Source organism: Camelus dromedarius, chromosome 24 (genome assembly GCF_036321535.1).
Source record: "Camelus dromedarius isolate mCamDro1 chromosome 24, mCamDro1.pat, whole genome shotgun sequence".
Lineage (NCBI taxonomy): Eukaryota > Metazoa > Chordata > Mammalia > Artiodactyla > Camelidae > Camelus > Camelus dromedarius.
The window spans coordinates 28,508,238-28,528,387 of NC_087459.1; the positions used below are offsets into that span (position 1 = coordinate 28,508,238).

Here is a 20,150-nt window from a genome sequence, read left to right on the forward strand (position 1 = left end):
CACCTTTATTGTCAGAGGGCTACAGACTTCCCGCCGCCTCTGGCCACCCCTCTGTGAAGATAGGCCTGCAGGAAGCTACATCTTGGCCCCCTACACAGCCAGCCCTGCCTCATGAGGGGCAGTCAAGGCCTCGCGGGCAGGGAGAGGTTACCAGGGCCCGGAGGGACCAGGCCACAGCCCCCCAGCAGCACCAAGGGCGGTGGGGACGAGTCTTCCCTGCCATGCGGGGAGACGCACCGGAGTGGTGCCAGCACCTGTGGCTGATTTGCTGCCGTCGCTGAGCCCTGGTCCTGACCCAGCGAGAGAGGAGCACCAGGGCCAGTCTGGGTCACAGGGGACCTGAGGCCCGAAAGCGTCTCTCCTGAGCGGGACCTGGGACTCAGGCAGCTCTCCCCCCTCTACTGGGTCAAGGGGACCAAGGACTTGCCATGTAACGCAGAAGTGGCCAACCCTGCAGATTCCCAGAGCCAGGAGAGGGCGGGGCTGAAAGTCCCATTAAATACCTGCTTCTCCCAGCTCAGGGCCGGTGGGCCCTGGTGGGGTGGGTGGGGTCAGAGTGATTGGGATGCAGCGGTGGGCCACGCCCCCCAGTGCTCCTCTCTCATTGTCTCCAAGTCCACGTGACTATCGTGGATTCATTCAAGGTCTCCCTGGTCTCTGAGAGCAGGTATGGGCTGGGCCGCCCCCAGCCTGCAGAGCAGAACCCCGGCCCAGGGAGGGGAGTCGAGGAAGGAGGCCCAGGGCCCCCGGGGTCTCGTACTGGGCAGGGCCCTGCCCTCCTTCCCGGCTGGAGCCTCAGGAGTCACCTGGCCCAACGCCAACCTTGTCTGAGTTTCCCCGTGAAGAGGGAGAAGGAGAACACTGGTTGGCCTGGGTTCAAATCCTGCCCCAGCCCGCCATGGTCCAGTGGCCTTGGGCAGGTTATTTATCCTCTCCAAGCCTCTGTCCCCCATGTAAACTGGGAGTAACAAGCCTACCTCCTAAGGGTTAAATGAGACAATGTAGGGCAGGTCCTCGGACAGGCCCAGCTGATGCAGGGACTCAGTAAATGATGAGTATTATGACTTTGCTCACGCCCGCCCAGCCCGCCAGGCCCTGTCTCCAGCAGGGAGTAGGGGTGGGGAGGGCAGGGACCAGGGCAGGGCTCTGCTAAGGGTGCTGGGCCCCTCTGGCACCTGCCCCCATAGTTGCCACCTGTCCCTAAAGCCTCCAGGCCCCGGGACCCAGTGTCCCTCACGATCGTCCAGTCCCATTTGGGGTGTCTTCAGGGGCCAGCAGCAGCGCAGGCCTTGGGGCTGGGTCTCCAGCTGAGTCGGGGCTGGTCCTGGAGAGCTGGCCTCTTACTTCCTGCCATGGGCCCGGCCAGCGCTCCTCTGCCCAGGGTCGGGGCCGAGCAGGGCGGCCAGGGAGCCATCGGGTGGGGGGCCACCACGCTTCATCTTGAGGTTGGCCCTCAGGGCGGCGTCCTGGCCGGAGCCCCCCTCGGGGGAAGCCAGGGGGTCTGGAAGGAGAGCAGGAGGTGAGCTCACTCAGGGCCTTGGGGGCCCACACAGCACCCCTACTTCCAGCCCTGCCAGCAAGGACCAGACAAAGCAGCGGCCGGCTTCTACTCCTCATGCAGTCATTCACTCATGCATTCATTCATCCACTCATTCTTCACCAAATGCTGACCAGGCCCAGGCTCCAGGCCCTGCAGAGGTGCCAGTCACCACCTGCTGCAAGGGCCCCCTGGGGTGCCAGGAAGAGGTGTGGAAACCCCACCCTGTGAGGGAACTGAAGGCTCAGCAGAGCGTGGCGGGGAGGAGGAGGGCAGCTTCACAGAGGAAAAGATCTTTGAGCAGACCCTGAAGTGGGAGGTCGGGTTCAGCAGGCGAAGGGACCGGCCTGAGCAAAGGTGTGGAGGTGGGAGGGGACCTGGGGTGACAGGGTGGTGACTCTGTGTCAGTGGACACCAGGCTATGCTGGGGAGGAACTTAGGACCTGGACGTTGGTCATGGGTAGCTGGGAGCCACTGAGGGTCCTTGAGTAGGGGAGGGATGGGACCAGACTGAGGTTTGGGGACAACCATCTGGCAGCCAAGCACAGGGGCCATCAGGACAAGGAGACTGAAGACCTGTGGCCACCAGCACCAGGGCAGCCAGGAGTGAGAGGGCAGGGGCAGAGGGAGATGCCAGACTCAGTGGTCCGATCTCACTACTCACCATGGATCCCAATCATGTGCTCCAGGATGAGGACTCTCTCTGCCAGAATCTTCAGGGCCTCCCGCAGCTGCTGCACCCCCTCGCCCTGGTGGGGAGGAAGCAGCCAGGGTCAGGGCCAGCCACAGGGCCAGGGCCACCCATCTTCAGGGTACTGTCCCAGCCCTCCCCACTCCCACCTCTTCTCTTCTATCTCCATCATCAATACAACAGCATCAGAGGTTGGACCTCCCTGTGCCATGGCTGGGCTTTGAATTCTTGTTTGCAGACAAGGAACTTGATGTACAGAGAGGGTAACCAGTGTCCTGTGGCCACATAGCCTGGAAATGGCCAACTGGGGCTTCACACCCAGACCTGTCTGCCTCCAGCCTGGGCTCTTCCTGCCTCCACGGCTGCCTGGTATGCCCTGCTTTCCAGAAAACACCCTGCTGTGGGCAGAGCACCTAGTATGGGCCCACAGGCTGGGGGGAGTTTAATTTGTTTGTTTCCTTCCCGCCCACCTGACAGCTCTCCAGGTGTGGCCACCCCGCCCGGAAGAAGAACCACGGCTCCTGGAATGCCGGCAGGAGTCCGTGCAGATGGCGTGTCTGCGTTTCTGGGACCCGCTTACACACGGGCCAAGGACCTCATGTGTCAAGACATGTGAATGAACTGATTTATTGAGAAGACAGGTGACAGGGCCATTTTGAAAAAAAAAAGTGATGCTGGAGAGACAAGGCCCCACCCGAGAGTCAGCAGCAAATGGGCACGTTTTGCTGGTGGAACATGACAGCTCTGTCATTGCATTCAGATTAATTTAGCTTAAAACAGAACAAAAGAAAACCAAAAAGCATGCTACCGAGTTACAGGAGAGAGGTCTTCCCATCAAAGACCACGAGAAGCTGGCTGTGGGAAGTGTCTGGCATGGGGGGGAGGAGCAAGGGGTCCAGGCCCCCCTTCATCAGGGACCCAGCTTAGCCGCAGTCCCTGGGCCACGGGATGCACTCTTAGGAAGTGGGGTGGGGAGAGTCGTCACACACTCTCGGTCTCCCATTGCAAGTGACCCCGACATCTATATCTTCCTCCCGCTTGCCTCCTATGCCCACCATGGCTGCCGTGGTTCCATGGCACTCTCCCACATCCGCCAGCCAGCCCTTGTATCCTTCAGTCCCCTGGCACCATGACCTTGAGCACATCCATGCGCCAGGTGCTGTCACGGGAGAGTCCTGTCCCTGGAGAGGGACCCCACAGCCTGAAGTCTCCCTAAAAGAGGGTCTTTCCCACAGGCCTGTGGCTCCTCCTGCCTCCTCCGACACGGTCTCCCCCACCCCCAGGCCGCGGGCCAGTCGCCTCATCTGTGCTACCTCACGGTAGCCACCCTCTGCTGCAGTCACCACTTCACTCATCGGTCTCCCCTGCTGGGCTGGGATCCCATTCACCCTGTGGCCAGTGCTGGAATGACGGTGTCAGTCCAGCTCCGTAGGGTCCCCACTCTCCGGCTAAGACACAGCCAAGGGGCAGGAGGGAAGCAGGGCCCAGGGGCTCAGTTACCTCGGCAGCAGCTTTCTCCTCCTCTTCCCCCTTCCCGCCAGGCTCCCCCTGGGAAGAAAGTCATACAATCAATCATCTGTGCTGGGTGGGGCACCTCTCCCACCCTCTTCAGCCTCTCAGCGACCTTGGGGTGAGCAGAGTAGCGGTGGGCCAAGGCCCCGGGCACCCCTGCACAGCCCAGCAGAGGGTTGGTTTTAGGGACTTAATTCTGTTTCTAGGGTGGGAGGAGTCAGGCTTGGAAACCCATGAGCTGCCATCTCGGCCTTTCCAGGGATCAAGTCCCCCGCCTCTCAGGTCTCTGCTTCCCTGACTCTAAAATGGGGCCAGTAGTATTGGCCTCATGGTAACACTTACATGGCTACTTACTCCTGTGTGACCTCAAGCATGTTACTTATCTGTCTGTGCCTTGGTTTTCTCACCTCCAAAAGCGTTTGGTGGCGGGGGGGGGGGGGAGGGTAAGGGAAGATAATAACAGTGCCTGCCTCGTAGAGCTATTTGGAGGATTAAATAAATCAATATTGATAACAAGCTTGGAGGAGGCATGGCTTTGGAGGCCAATACTCCTGGGTTCAAATCTTGGCTCTACTGTTGCCTAGCTGTGTGACCTTGGGCAAACTGCCTAACCTCCCTGAGCCATCTCGCTGGGTCACTATGAAGCTTAAATATACTGTGGATGAAGAGGGAAGTTGCTATATGAAGTGGGGAAGTTGCTCAGCAAAGATCCGCCCCTCTTCCCCAGCCCCACGCCCCAAATAAGACTTAGACATGAAGGAGGTGTCCACCTCCTCGGCCCTGGAGATAAAGGTGAGACTCATGAAGGGAAGTTAGAGGGCAGCTGTCTGTGTCTCTACTCCTGGGAGGTTCAGAGAAGGCAAGGGACTCTGCAGGTCACACAGCACATGAACCCAGGGGCCTGGGCTCCCTGGAAGAGACTTCAGGACTCTCGTCCAAGCCCCTCAACAGAAGGCCCCTTCAGCCCTCACTCACACTCCCACCTCCCAAGGTCACCCCTTCTCCACTTGGGCAGCTGCGACTGCACTCGGGTTGCCCGTTTCTCTCCCTCTGCCCCGTCCTGGCAGGGCTGGATAAGGCCCGGCTTGGGGAAGCTGGGGGGCTGAGCTCAGGCAGATGCCCACCCACCTGGTACCCTGGGCCTGCACCGGAGCCCAACGCGCGGGGGGTGGCCCCTCCACACAGTCCCACACTTACAGATGGCCCCGTCACGCCCCGCTCTCCAGCCAGGCCCTGCAGAAAATCCATCACAGCAGATTAGGCCTTGCCTGCCCCCACCGACCCCTCAGTCCTCCCCTCGTCCTCCCCGGCACTGGGCCCTGGAAATCTGAAAAATAGGCTGGGAGGAGGATGGCACAGAGGAAACAGGAAGGCCGGGGTTGGGGGCCTCCCGGTCCCGGAGCGCCCCCCACCGGTGTGTGGTAGTGCATGATTGTGGGCCTCAGCTGAGCTCTTCATCTCCTCACCTGTGAAATGGGGCAACGCCGAGGATGGTCATCACTGGGAGAAGGGGACACGTCCTCCCAGCATGTGGAGAGAAGGGCCCTCAGACAAGAGTGACAGCAACGGTGATCACAAGGGTCCCCGTGTGGACTCCCCATCAGTGCTGATGCCCAGACAGAAGGCTCCCCGGAGCCCCAGACCCGTGCATCCAGCTGTGCACGCACATCCCCACCGGGCCGACTGGGAGGCACCCGACTCAGCCTCTCCAAAGTGGAACCCGCACCCATCCTGCAGCCTTTCTTCTCAGAAACGCTCTGCGGCCCCACGGCCGCTCCCGCACACACCTTGGAGGGAAACTTCCTTTTCCCTCCCACACCAGGTTTATTCCATCAGCCAGACCTGTCAGGTCCACTTTCTAAACATGTCCATCCTCGGCGCTGCCGCAGCTTCCTCCCTGCTCCACTACCCCCTCTCCACCTTCCATTCCTCCCACGACAGCCAGAGGGGCCTTTGAAAGATGTGAGTCAGATACGGGACTGAAACTCAGTGAGTCCCCTTTCCACTGTGACCCAGATCCACACATCAGCCCTGCAGGTAAGTCCTTGCCCACTTCTCCACCTCGTCTCACCCCACACTCTCCTTTGCTCAGTATGTGCATTTCCCTGCCTCAGGGCATTTGCACTTGCTCTTCCCTCTACCTGGAATGCTCTTCGCATCTTTGCATGACTGCTCTGTGTAGTAGGACATCCCCAAAAGCCACCCTTTCTGCCTCTGCATCCGGGCCCCCTCCTCCTCCTCCATGTGGCTCCCCCTAGGCCCCTGGGCTCCTGCAGCACGAGGCAGTTCCACCTTATTTCACTCTCACTCCCTGTAACAGTCCACAAGGGAGGCCCTGTACTCCCCATCTTAGCAGCTGAGGAAGACAGAGCCCAGAGAGACTGCCTTTCTGCCCAAGATCACACAGCTGGGGAGGCAGAGCAAGCTGGGGTTCAGGGTCACCCAGTCAGCCTTCTGATGTCCCCGTCACAGGCAGTTCTCATAGCGGAGGGGCAATGGGCTGGGAAGGACATTTGGCGATCCTGGCCCAGCTTCACCACACCCTTTGTACAACTATAGGTAGCACCTAGGTCTCAGCTCATCTATGAAATGGGAATGATGCTAACTCTTCCCTGGCACAGGCAGAGTGGGTAGCAAAGGGTCACTGCTGCTCACAAAGCCAGGATCTCGCACCTGCCTTCCCCTGGGTCCCCCTGGGCCCGGTGGGGACCGACCAAGTGGGCCGGTTCCTTCCTGAGTAGACATGCCCCCCTCCCCTGCCAGAAATGGGAAAGATCTTACCTGGGATCCAGGTGCACCTGGGGGTCCAGGGGGACCATGTGGTCCAGGGGGACCTGCCGGTAGAGTCACATGGTCACCTCGGGTCAGAGAAGCCTGCTGTTCCCCCATCAGCTCTGGGAGGGAACTTCTACCCTCCCATCCCAGTCCCTACTGGGGGTCTGTCTCCATCGGCAGCAAACAAAGGTCTGGCAAATGAAGGATGTGGGAGGAAGCACGTGCTCCCCTGCCTGCCTCCCTGTCCTCAGAGCAGAGAGCCCTCCTTCACTCACCCTCTCCCTGCACCCCTACACCACAACCTGCTCCTGCTCCCAGGGCCTCATACACGGAGCCACCCCGTACCCTCTCCCCAGCCGCCAGTCCCCCAGCAAATCTCTCTCGAGTCTGCCCCACCTCGGACCCGACTCCTCTGGGGCTGCCCTTCTTGCCTGGGTTACTACAGCTGCTGCCTGACCACCCACTTTCCATGCAGCCCACCTTTTAAATAGGTTGCTTTCAGCCCAGCCCCCTCCACCTTCATCACCCAGATTCCCTCCCGGGAAGTCCCTCTGCATCTGTGCCTTTGCTGATGCTGTTCCTTCCTCTTGAAGCTTCTCTGTCCTCTCCACATCCCAGCAAAGTCTTCCTGTTGGATTTTCCTACTTGTCTCAGGCTGAGCATCGCCTCCATCAGGAAGCCTTCCTGGCACTTACCCCTACCTCTTCTTTAGGCAAATCCCTGACATGGACCTATCACCATGGCCACTGTCAGTTTGAATGCCTGTCTCCCCCAGGGGTCTGGGGGTGCCCAGAGGGTCAGGCTGGGCTGGACGGGTGCAGCGTGGGGAGTGGTGTTCATGAATGAACTTCCCAAATGCTTGGAAGAGTGAGGCCTCTGTCCCGGTGGCCCGCACAGGCAGCCCCCTGCTAGGCTGCACCAGAGTGTCCCCACCACGCTTAGGGAGGGCCTGCAGGAAAGCGCACCCCTCAGATGGGGTGAAGACCTGGACTCAGTCTACTTAAAAAACAGACACGCTTCCTCTCAGTCAGAGCAAATCACCTCTCAGTCCCCAGGTACCCTCTGAGCTCACTCCCAAATGCCACCTTTTAAATGAGGCCACCCAGGGGAGGGTATAGCTCAGTAACAGAGCGCATGCTTAGCATGCATGAGGTCCTGGGTTCAATCCCCAGTACCTCCATTAAAAAATAATAATAATAAATAAATAAACCTAATTACCTCTCCCATAAATGAGGCCACCTGGGCCGGCCGCCCGCCCAGCCCTGCTGCCCGTCGGTACCTGACTACGGGACTCACAGGATCTGTGTCCCGGTCGCCTTCCTCCACTAGAATGCAAGTACTGGGAGGACAGGAACCTTTGTTCTGTTTATTTAAGTATCTCAGGAACCCAGAACACTGCCCAGGGCACAGCGGGAGCTCAGTGACTATTTCCTGAACAACCGAGAGAGTACCTGAATGGCAGGGAAAGAGGGCCCAGGCCTGGAGCCCTGATCAACAACCGCCCCCCACCCCCCACCCCCAGCCTGCCAGCGCCCAGGACCCCTGTTGCTCATTCATTCACCTCTGGGCCAGGCTTTGCCCCACACTCCCCTCCTCTCTCAAGGAGGGTCCCCATGGAGTCCCAGGGCCATCCCCTCTCCCAGGGCCCAGGTTTCTGCCTGAAGGCCCAGGGCCTCCTGTCTCTCACAGGCACCTGCTCCGCCAGCATCCAGGGCGCCCCCTGTGATGACCCACACCTCCTGGGCCTGGGCATCCCTGCTGTGGCCTCACCTCAAACCACATGGCAGGGTGGGGCAGACCTACTGAGGCCGGGAGTCCCCAATTGGCCCCTCAAGGCCACTTGACCCAGGTTAGGCCCAGGATGGGGTACCCAATTGAGGCCAGCCTGTGCTGCTGCCCTTTACGCTTACCTGGAGGGCCAGGGGGGCCACGGGGCCCTGGGACCCCCGCCAGCACCGTGTCCACGGCGGCAGAAGCCAGCTGCGAGTCTCCATCTGCGGGGAGAGCAGAGCCACCTGTGACCAGTGGGGCGGGGCCAGCCAGGCTGGGGGGCTAGAGCTGAGGTCCCTCAGAGCCTGGACGGGCACCCCGACCCTGCTGGGCCTCACTGCAGGCCTGGTGAGCAGACGCTGTTACTCCCACTGCTCAGAGGAGGCCAAGTCAGAAGGCAGGGGAAGCCCCTGGGGGTTCCATTAAAGCACAAACTCCTTCGTAAACACCCCAGGCCCTTAGACTCTGGCCCCACCCGCTCCCCTCCCTGTTGCCCAGGCTGGACTCTCTTCCAGGCTCCGCCCCCCATGCCCATCCTGATGCACACAACTGGCTCACTCCTGCCAGGCCTCCTCCAGGAAGCCCTCCCTGCCCTCTGAACTGCGGGGTCCTGGGCTTCCTCCATCTGGGTCCCTCCAGGGCAAGCCCATGTGACTTCGCCCTGCTCCATCCTCAGAGCCAGAGCCAGATGGCCAGGCCTAGAAAATGTCTGGGGTGGGGGTAGCTACCTCTGCCTCTCCCACCATGCGTGGAAGCTTGGACAATCCCTCCATAGGCCTTCCAGCAGGTGGACCTCCTACAGGTGCTCAGTCCTGTCCAACCAGGTGCCCCCACTGGGGCACCCCTACTCTTCCCAATGTTCACAAGGGGCCCCCAGGGGCTGGGTAAGGAGGGTCCTATCTGAGGACTAGAGATGACAGGTGGGCAGTGCCAGATGTAGGGCATCACGCCTAGGCCAGGGCAGGCTGCAGCCCTCGGGGCCCAGGGGTGCCGGCCGCTGAGCCCTTAGACCCACAAGGCACTTCACAAGCATCATCCGTTGTCCCCCACCAGGAGGCATCACTGAGCCCACTGTGCCTGTGACGAGGCTGAGTCTTCAGTGAGTTCACACTTTCTCCTGCCCCTGCCTGGCCCCTGTGCCCACTGAGGGCAGCCCAGAACCCCCAATCCGCCTGGGAACGAGTCCCTCCCCCGTGAGGCAGGCATTGGCTGGGGGCTGTGTTTTTCAACCTTCACCACAGCAACTCCATCCAGGAGGATTAGCACCCCTCCTCCCCGGCCCGGGAAACTGAGGCTCAGAGAGTGACCCTGCAATTCAGGCACAGGGGAGGGCTGTGCTGCCTGGGGTCGGGGGTGGGACAGAAGCACCAGCAGGAAGGGGCTTGGGTGTCTCTGACAGCCGACAAAGAGGTCTCTGTCCCCTGTGGTGCCTGGGCCGTCTCAGCCTCTAGTCTCAGAATTTCAAGTCAATTCCATTCCCCACTTCTTAAAACCCTTCCTGTTTCCCAGGGCTTTTAACCAAACGACACCCCTCATGGGCTGCAGTGCCCACTCCCCTCCCCAAGCCCCCTTCTCCAGGCCTCCCTCTCCCCACCATCCCCACACATGGGTGGCTGCTTCCCTGTGCGCCTAGGGACGCCCTCTTGCGCTGGACTGCGGCCCCTGCGGGCAGGAGTCTGTCTGGCTCACTGCCGTATCCCTGGGGGTGAAAGCACATGGTGGTCCTACACGAAGTAGGGGCTCCATCAACACATGGCCAACAGTGAGGGGACTTGTGAAGAGGCGATGCGGTAACAGATGACCTTGGTGGTGCTGCTGTCACCGGGGTGGGGGGTGGCCCACGGCCAGGCCAGAGAGCAGAGTGACCTGTGAGGGTCAGGCCTCCGGGGCAGGAGCTGAGCCGGGAGGCAAGGCCAGGGCGAGAGTGGTGTTGGGGGGGCCATATCAGCCCCCCCACCCAGGGAACCTCGCCCCCCGCCTGGCAAAGCCAACGCCGCACTCACTGACTGTCCGCTCCGTGGGGTCCTTTGGGAGGGCTGATAGCCCAGAAGGCACGCCCGGGCCTGCCCTCCCGCCCCACCCCCTCAGGCGGGACACTCACTGTCCTTGTCCGTGGGCGGCTGCAGGGAGTAGAGGACTCCTTGGGGGCCGTTTGGAGGGAGGCCTGGGCTGCCTGCTGGACCGGGGGGCCCGGGGGGCCCAGGGTGCCCCATCTCTCCAGGAAGCCCGCGGGGCCCTGGCGGCCCCAAGAGGCCTGCAGTGGGGAGAAAAGGAGTCACAAGAGGACCGGGCCGCGCGACCGCCGTTACAGAGGCAGGAAACAGGCTCTGAGGGGGACAGGGCTGGTGAGGGTCAGTGGTGGCCTCTAGGCCCAGAAACTCCCTGGAGGGCTGTCCTGAGATGGAAATGAAATGACTTTCCCTTCCCAGTCCAGTGCAGAGAGAACCCGGGGGCAGCCGGGTGGGAGGTGAGGGAGGCAGGGACCATGGAATCAGCAGGGGCTCTGGCCAGATGGCCTCTGTCCCCGCAGGGACCTCAGCTCTGGGAAAGGGGCACCGAGGGTGGCAGCCAGCCTGGGCCTGTCCTGCACCTGCTCTGACAGGGCCCAGGAGGAGCGGCGTGATCTCTGGAGGTGTTGTTTAAATGGCTGAGAACAAGCCCCAGCCCCCAGCAGCAACCCCCCACATCTGCACCCACAGTTCCAGGAGCCTTCTCTTTCTGCGGCCCACGGTGAGACCTGGCCCTAAAGTGCTTAGAATGAGCCGCCATGGGGGGTGGTAGTAGGAGGAAGTGAGCCTGGAGCCCCCCCAAGATGGTAGCCATTGGCTCCAGTAAGATCAGGGGGTGTATGGGATGCCTGGCCTGTCAGGGGAGAAACCCCAACCCCCTGCCCCCAGTGGACAAAGTCAGGTTGGTGTGTGGGGGAGTCTTTACCAGGAGGCCCTGCTGGGCCCTTCTCTCCTGCCTGGCCCCGGTCACCTTTGGAGCCTGGGGGGCCTGCAGGTCCTGGTGGTCCAGTCTGTCCTGGGGGTCCTGGGGGGAGAATGAGATGAGGCCTGAGAACACTGGGGGCCGAGCTGCTCCTGGTGGCTCTAGGCCTGACCACCTGGGCTGTCCGGTCAGACCTGCCTCCAGGAGCCCTGCCCACCTGGGGTCCCCCCAACAATGGGCAAAGGGACCATCATCCACTCACATCAGTCATTACAATTTACAAACCATTTTTGTTCCTGTCACTTCTCTGACCTCAAGAGTTACTTCTGTTCCCATTTGATGGGTAGGAATACTGAGGCTCAGAAAGGCGTGGCCCCTTGCTTGTAACAGAGCCAGGCTGTAAATGGCTCCGAACCTCTCTCCACATCCTACTGTCTCCATGCTCAGGGTCAGGAACTGGGCTTCCCAGTAAGGCCTCCTTGTTGACCCCAGGAAACTCTGAATGACATGTCTGCTCAGTTCCCGGGTCTCCAGGCCCCAACGGTGGGCAAGAGTACAAGGAGAGGTAAGAGGCCCACCGTGCGGCCTGGGGACAGCCCCTTCCCCCTCTGGAATGCCTGGGCCTGGGGAGGACGCTCAGAGATGCCTGCTGAACTGATGGGGGGCTCTTATGGCCCCTGGCTGCTAGTTTCCAGAGATTCCCATCAGCTTTCGGGGATACCAGAGCTTACCCAGGTATCACCATTTATAGGGTTTGTGCGCCACCTGCTGGCCATTATTTGGAATTGTGCTTCCCCTAAGAAGAAAGATGCTCCAGGAAACCCAGAGCCCCTTCCAGTTTCCTCTCTCCCCTCCAGGGGGCGTTAAGGGTCCAGGTCTTCCAGGTGATGAAAACCCCCTTTGCCCACTCTCTCCCGAGTCCCAGAAGAAGGATTTGAAGAAGATGGGCATGGGACAGCTTTCTGGGAGTGAGACCTTGAGGAGAGTGGCTAGAGAGGTACGCCAGGGCCACCCGCGTCCACCCCACCCCAACCTCCGCTGAACACAGCCCCCAGCCCCTTCAGAAGATGCAGAGTATCTGCTGGTTCCCTGGCCGTTGGACAGGCCACCGGAGGCCAACTCTCCCACTGCTGGGGGTTTGCAGGCAGGGAGGGGGATGGAGTATGCGCTCAGAGCCGAGTGCGGGCAGGGATGCTAAGAAGCTAGGGGCTCAGTGGGGGAAGAGTAAGAGGGAGGGCGTCACCTGCAAAGGGTACCAGTGGGGATGAGAATCATTGAGTCAAAATGGCCCTGGATTGCTGGGTGACCCCAGGGGGCACTTCTCTGAGCCTCAGTTTTCTCCTCTGTAACCTGACCTTTAAGAGCTTACTGGAATGATCAGCAATCATTCTGTACAGACTGAGGTGATATAAACATATTTAATAACTGGCACAGCACAGATACTGACCAGTGAGAAGAGACATCAGCCTTAAACCTTCAAGTTCAGCCACACGGACAGATGCCAACTACACATCCGCCCGGGGTAAAGCCCCAGCCCACACCTGGCATTCAACAATCCAGACGACCAGTGTCACTGAGGTTATCACTCACTGTCCTGCAGTCTCAGAGAGCAGAGCCCTGACCAAGGGGTAGACACTGCGGAGAGAAAACGTTTACCCCTGACTTCAAAATGTGGTGGGAGGGTGAAAACGACGGGCCAGTGGATGTCCCCCAGCTGTGGTCAGAGTCCAGCAAGGGTCCCACAGAAGGCGGGCTGGGGGCAGGAGGCTCTCCGTCCTGGGGGTATGCAAGCAGAGCTGCTCTAAAATAGGGCCAATCAAGGATGGAGCCGGGCTGGGGCCTAAGTGCAGACACTAAGGGGCAGCAGGGCAGCCAATGAGGACAGGAGCTGGACTGTAAGGCAACAAGGTATGGTGAGGACCGCAGCAAACTTGGAGCGAAGACAGGATTTGCACCGGCAACCATGACTTAGGTGCAGCCAAATGTTTCCATGAGGGACTGCCCTCCACGGCCAGATCTTCCATTTTTCTCAGATAAGTGAGAAGTTCTGATTTTTAGTGACCCCCCCACCACCACCATTTTTAAATGTTTTCAAAATGCACGTGGGCTTGTCTGACCTGTCTGTGGAGGCCCTGGGAGGCTGGGCCTCCTCTGCAGGCCTCACTCACCGGCTGGGCCCGTGGGTCTTCTCCTCTGGGGCCCGGGGTGGGCAAGAGGGATGGCGTCAGGGAGGAAATCCTCGTTCCAGGGCGGTGGGGTGCTCTGCGGGGTCGGCAGGTCATTGTCTGGGCCCAAGGGCCGCTCTGCCGCTTCCAGCAGGAGAACCTGGGCCGGAGAGGGCAGAGGGTCAGGCCCGGGCCAGGCCAGGGGCACATGTGACTGGGGACACGTGCTGCAGGAGACCAGCAGTTGCCTGCTGCTCGCTCGTGGGACCACCAGGCCCACCCCTGGACTCCCCTGCCCCCGCCCCCCTGCCTTTCAGGAAGCCCTGCTGACCGACCCTCGGGCTCCACCAGGTCCCCTTCAGACACTGTCAGAGTCGCCGTACTTTTCTTAAAGAGGGGCCGTCACTAGGATTAGCTCTGGGGTTGTTTGAATAACAACCATGATCACCTCCACTTTGCTGCCTTCTCCCAAGGGAGGGGCTAGGCCCCCTTGTCCCCCACACTGCCCGGCTCAGGGGACAGCAACACAGTCCGGTAGTGTTTGGATGGACGGATGGAAGGAGGGAGAGGCGGTGGGGGAGGGGGAGGGGGAAGAGGAAGGGAAGGGGAGGAGAAGGGAGGGAAGGGGAGGGGAAAGAATAAATGGCTCCCCCTGGAGATGGTAATACTATGTGAAGTGAGCCAGAAAGAGAAAGAAAATACCATATGCTATCACTTATATGAAGAATTTAAAAAAAAAAGGACACGAATGTATTCACAAAACAGAGACAGACTCACAGACACGGAAAACAAACTTATGGTTACCAGGGGGGAAATGGGGTGGGGAGGGATAAATTGGGAGTTCGGGATTTGCAGATACTAACGTTATGTATAAACTAGGTAAACAACAAGGTCCTATTATATAGCACAGGGACTTATATTCAATACCATGTAATGGCCTATAATGAAAAAGAATATGAAAAGGAATATATATGTATAAATGAGTCACTACGCTGTCCACTAGAAATTAACACAACATTGTAAATCAAGTACTTAAAAAGAATTAAATGGGCCCAGCTTGGTGCATGATTTTTAGCAGGAGCTCCAGGGAAACAAAGGTGGCCGTGGCCACTCAGGGCCAGCCTGGAAAGCAGCCTATCCTCTCCCCTGGAGGGAAGCAGGGGTCAAAAACCACCAGGACCCAGGGCCTGGGTGGGGAGACTCTCCCTAATTCACAGGAACTTGGAGCCAGGCCTCAGAGGCCCCCGAGACACCCTGCTGCTCCCAGAAGGGCCAGAAGGGGGCGCTGCATGCCAGGGAGCTGCACAGGGCAGGCGGGAAGGTGCTGAGAACCTGCAGAGACCCACCCCAGCAGAGAGGGCACCATATCCCTGCTCTGGTCCCTGTGTGCCCCTGGTCTTCGTGTCCCCATCTGCCAGATGGGGAGGAAGGAGTCCAGTGTCTCAGGTCCCCTGCAGCTCCTGGAAACCAGAATCCTGCTAGATTCTCAGGGTCTGTGAGATGAAGGGGTTTTGAGGACAGGGCTGGGGGTGGGCCTGTCTGGGGACCCCTGCGATCATAATCACTGAGCCTAATTTCATCGGCGCTGCTGCCTGAAGGCGTCCAAACCCTGGCCCACCCAGCTCCCACCCCAACACCAGAGTCCTCCTTACTTCCAGGGGGGCCTAGTCAGGCCTGCCCGTGGCCCTCACTTGGCCTCATTGTGTCCCATACCCACCCCAGCCTGCGCCCCAGGCTCTGCAACAGCCCCCTGCCTTCCCCACCTCCCACCTCCTTCCTCTCCTGGAGGCCCCGCAACAGCAGTGGAGTGAAGAAAGCAAACCCCACTGAGCCCCCGAGTCCCCCGCAAACTGCCAGTGTCCCACGCAGCTCGTACACAGGCTCCCGTCCCAGCCTCACCTGGGCCTCACCTGGGCCTCACCTGCGTCTCCTCCACTCTGCTCTGCTCCGGCCGCCCTGAACTGGCCCAGTGCCCTCAGGCCTGAGACTTCCCCACATCCGAGCCCGTCCCCGCAGGGCCCTCCACCAGCCCCGCCCTTCCCTCCCCAGCCCCTGAGACTCCAGTGAGCTGTCCCCTCCTTGCGTCTGTCTGACCCTCTGCACAGAAGGGGGCCATCCTCTCCTGTGTGTCCCCTCAGCTCCTGCACAATCACTTTGTACTAACAGCCGGGGCGGCAGGAGCAATGTCACCAGCCCTGCCCTTGGAAGTCAGGACTACCTGGGGAGCAGGCACCCCACCCTTGTGCTCTGATCAGGGAGGCTTAGGCCTGGCTGCCAGACAGGTTGGTTTGAATCCTGACTCTCCCACTAGGTGACCACTGTGTGATTCTGTGCAGACATCGTGACTTCTGTGGGCCTCGGTTTTCCCATCAGCAAAATGGGGGTGATAGCCCTGCCCCTGCAGAACCACAGGAGAATGGGAGCGCGAGGCACATGGGCACTCCAGGTACTCCTGCTGATGCTGGGGCACAAACGGCTGCCTTCGCAGTGCCTGGGCCTGGGCTGGGTGAGGTTTCGTGGGTGAGCAGCAAAGGGTTGCTCTGAGCGCCCCCTCCCACCAGTCCTGCCATGTCCCTAGGCCTGGGTGACAGAGTCTCCAAGGATCTTTGGGAGCAAAGCAGCATCTCTGCACCAGATCTCCGGTCTCCATCTGTGTCAGGTGGGTGGGCTTCTGCCCCATGAGGCTCCTGAGACCCCCAGGGCCCCCTGTCTCCCAGTGCCTCCCCCTTCTGGTCCTTAACAAGGGCTCACAAGGCAGGAGAGGCCACCGCAGCCACATCATAGGCAAAGTGGAAACAGAGGCTCAGAGACTGCAAGTGACTTGCCCAAGGTCACCAGCAAGGCAGTGGGGCCAGGGCCCTGTGTGGTGCCTCATCCACCTCCCCACAGCAAAGCCACAGCCTTGGCCTCCGTGGAGCTTCACAGAGGTGCAGAGATGGGAGCGGCTGGCTCAGATGACACAGCAGCTCGGGGGTGGAACGCCATGTGCTGAGCCCCAGAAGCCCCTCCAGGACAGGTGGGTTACAATTCCTGCCCCACCCCTGAGCGGCCCAGGTTAGGAGGTCTCGGGCAGTATAGGAGCTGGGGGAGCAGGGCAAGGAGACTTGGCTGTCAGTGCCTGTGGAGGGGGACCCAGGGCAGTGGGCATGAGGACGGGGGAGGAGAACCATCAGGCCCTGGTGCCCCAGGGCTTGTTGGCAGGAGGGTGGGCGAAGGCAGGAGCAGCTCCTCGGGTTTTGACTGGCTCTGGGGATGGGGGGGATTGCCATCAGGAGTGCAGGGGAGGGCAGGTGTGGGGGTGAAGGTGACCAGTCCGGGGGGTGAGTTGAGATGTGGTGTCTTGGGGGGCCTCCAGATGGACGCATTTAACAAGGAGTAGCCAGGAGCAATATGTGGCTAGGAGAGCCTTGGAGGAATCAGGGAGGGGCTCCCAGGGTCAAGCCCAGGAATTCTTTCGTGGCAGGACTCCCAGTTGCCCTAAGGGGACCTGTCACCTGCAGCCTGGCCACATGCAGCACAAGAGACCCGGCTCATTTCTTCCTCGAGCACCTCCCACACAGACACCAAGGCCTCCGAGACCACAGACCCAGGCAGAGGAGCCCTAACCATGGCCAAGTTAGAATCAGCCCCCGCCAGAGTCCAAGCCCTACAGGCCCAGCTGTGACCAACCTCCTGGAGAAACTGACCCCATCCCTGCCGGCCATGAGCTCACCAGGGAGGCAGCAGTCGGCGTGGGGACTCAGCCCAAGAAAACCACTGAGGGCAATGGCCCTGATGACGCCACAGAGGCCTGGAGGATGGGCCTGGACGTCACCCTCTGGCGCGAGAGACCAGTCAACTCTCCAGGCTTCTGTGACCCTCACATGGGGAAATCCCCTTGGGCTCCCTCCTACTCAGTCTGGTCCTTGAAGTCAAGAGTGTAAATTGAGGGGAAGGAGAGGATGGAAGGCAGGAACCTTTTTTTTCCGGCTGGCTTTCTGGCCCACCATTCACCAACAGCCATTCCAGCCTGTGGCAGGAATTCCTAGATCAGCTCCCAGGTCTGGACCCTTTGGCAACTGGGGCACCTGCAGGGAGTGAAGATGGAGCAGATCCTCCCTCATGATCGCCTGGCCTCCAACCACTCCCTCTTCCCGGGCTCCAGAACCCTCTACTGTGTGCCTGAGAGTGTGCCCCAGGGGAGGAATCATGACTGGCCAGGTACTCATCTTCCCAGCTCCCTGAAACTAAGAGGTGAGTGTACAGCCCAGTGCTGGCCAATGAGACATAATGAATCTGTTGGGATGCTTTACTTCACCCTCTACTTCCTGCCTTTGAACAAGGTGTAAGGATGTGATGCCTTGAGCTGCAGCAGCCACATTGTAACCATGAGGATGAAAGTCAATTCACTAAGGAGGTGGAGAGGAAGGCTGTGAAGAGCCTGGGTTCTCGAGTCACCAAACCAATCCCAAGACCACCAACTCCTGGACTTCTTGTGGAACTAACAATCAATGTCTTAAGGAATAAGCTGCCAGTAGCAGGGTTTCTGTCACTTGCCACTGAATGCATCCCTCCTGACATGCCAAAACAGGTTTCTTGTCTGAGGAAGCAGAAGTCGAAATTTCTAGGCCTCTGGGTTGCTGCTTTCTTACGCCAGCTGCCTAGGTTCTGACTCCCCATCTGAGTTTGCCTGCCTGGCTCTGCCTTCACCCACCTGACCCCAGTTCCCTGTTCTCTCTGACCTCTGTAGGCTCCCCTGACTTCAGCACAGCCCCCGAGCCTGCAGGGCTGTCCTGGTGGCTAGCTTGGCTTGTGCCCCTCCCTCTCCAGGCTGTTGCCTCTCTGGTTCCTCTGACTGGGGCCCTGTTTCTCTAGGGGACACTTGGACACAAAGCAGGCAGGTGGGCAGCTGGAAGGAGACCCAGACAGGATAAAGGAGCAGAGACAGGCATCTCCCATCCCCTACCTGGGAATCCAGAAGGAACGCATGGCAGCCACCTCTCTGCATACCTCTCCTGCACCACACCCAACAGCCCTTGGAGCTCATCCCATCCACCAGCCTCAAAACGACCCAGTGAGGGGCAGGGAAGTGACTCCTTTAATTCCCATTTTACAGGGCAGTAGACTGAGGCCCAGAGCTGAGAAGGGACCTGCCAAGGCAGAGCTATTTCAGAGACAGCCCAACCAACCCCCCACCAAGTCCTCCAGGTCTGCAGAGGTGCCACGACCTCACCCTCAAGGTCAGAGAGCAAACCCCACCCCCAACCTGCTGCCGTGCCATGATGCGGCCTCCTTAGGCAGAGGGAGGTGTCAGGGTGGGAGGACCAGGGGAAGAAATGCTCATGGTGGGAGGGCATAGGCGAGGGCCAGGTGGGTGGGGGACAGCTGGCATGGTGCCAGTCCTCCCCCAGAGCTGTGACTTTTAACACCCCGAGGTGCTGGGCTGGGGCCAGGGCAGGCTGTCAGCCGATGCTCAGCCAAACCATACAGAGGCTTCAGGTGCCTGGAAAATGTCCGTCAGGCCAGTCAGCCTGGGAACCCTGTCTTTTCTAAAATCTTGGGTACCAGGAGTTCATCCCAGCATCCCTCACTCTCCCCAGGGCTACCCTAGCCCCACCTTGTCCGACATGGCAAGAACCGCTCTCTGAGCATTCTGCCCCCACCCCACAGAGCCACTGACCCCAAGGAGGGCACAGGGTCCCTCACCCCCAGCCTGTGCCCAGGGGCCCGGGCTGCTGGGGGACTCTCCTGACTGCAGAAGGGGGTGGGGACTAGGGAGGCCATTCACGCACTGGGGCTTCTCAAGACACGTGCTCTGCATGGATGTCTCCCATGTACCTGTGCCTTCATTAGTAAGATGGGGATAGTGACATGGCATAGAGGGTAACACAGATCCTCACACTGGTCCAGCACGTGACCATTTCCAAAGCTGGGGTCCACCACTATGTCATCTGAGGCTCTGAGCAGCCCTGCAAAACTGGTGCTTCAATCCAGTCCACAGACGAGGAGGTGGGAGCCTCGTGAGAGTCAGCCGGCTGGTGGGTTGTGGTCCCACATCTGCCTGGCTCCATCTGGCTGTCACCTGTAGCCCCCATGGCCTTGGACAGGTGCCCTCACGGTCAGGCTTTCAAGGTAGGAGGCAGGGCCAAAGGGTGATAGAGGGTTGGCAAGGGCTGTGTGCGTGTGTGTGTGTGTGTGTGTGTGTGTGTCCACAGGGAGCACCTGCCTGTCAGGCTCTTCTGGGCTGGGGGCTGACCTCTGGGCTGCTCTGTGTTCTTGCTGTGGGGGTCTCTCAGCCCACCCTGGTGCTCTATCCTCACTCTGGACTCCCTGCCAGTGGGCCACACTTGCAGCCTCCTCTGACACCAGGACTCTCCCTCCGAGGTGACACCCTTGCCCCAGGGCTGTGGTTCTGTCCTTTCCACTGAGGAGTCAACTTCTGGGCATCCAGCCTCCCAGCCACTGAGGCCAACACCCAGACCAGCTTGCTGACAAGGACCCCCAGATTTTTTGCTCACCCCACTTATCTCCCCAACCCCAGGAGGCTGGCTCAGCCCAGAGAAGGTCATCCAGAGCCCCTGAGGCCTCAAACAGCATGCAACCCCTAGAATCAGGCTGCTCAGGCCTGCTGGGATCCCTGGGGCCAAAGCACCTCTTCTCCCCAACCAGCTCCCTAAGCCCAGGATCCCCAAGCCATCTGACCTTGGCCTCCAGCGTGGTCAGCCGCTCACTCATGTCGCTGAGCCGGGTACAGTTCATGCATTCTGAAAGAGAAGAGGTGAGAGTGGAG

General features: G+C 60.0%; 1 protein-coding gene across 1 annotated transcript in view; it reads right to left on the reverse strand.

Annotated features, from left to right (window-relative positions):
- COL26A1 (collagen type XXVI alpha 1 chain) overlaps window positions 1-20,150 on the reverse strand; it is a 25,383-nt gene continuing 5,233 nt past the window's right edge. The window contains exons 2-11 of the mRNA XM_064478783.1: window positions 20,063-20,124; window positions 13,385-13,541; window positions 11,220-11,318; window positions 10,387-10,539; window positions 8,426-8,509; window positions 6,522-6,574; window positions 4,938-4,973; window positions 3,729-3,776; window positions 2,202-2,286; window positions 1-1,501 (exon numbers count right to left, since the gene is read on the reverse strand). Of these exons, the coding sequence (XP_064334853.1) occupies window positions 1,341-1,501; window positions 2,202-2,286; window positions 3,729-3,776; window positions 4,938-4,973; window positions 6,522-6,574; window positions 8,426-8,509; window positions 10,387-10,539; window positions 11,220-11,318; window positions 13,385-13,541; window positions 20,063-20,124 (938 nt within the window). The 3' untranslated portion in view covers window positions 1-1,340. The remainder of the gene's footprint in view (window positions 1,502-2,201; window positions 2,287-3,728; window positions 3,777-4,937; window positions 4,974-6,521; window positions 6,575-8,425; window positions 8,510-10,386; window positions 10,540-11,219; window positions 11,319-13,384; window positions 13,542-20,062; window positions 20,125-20,150) is intronic.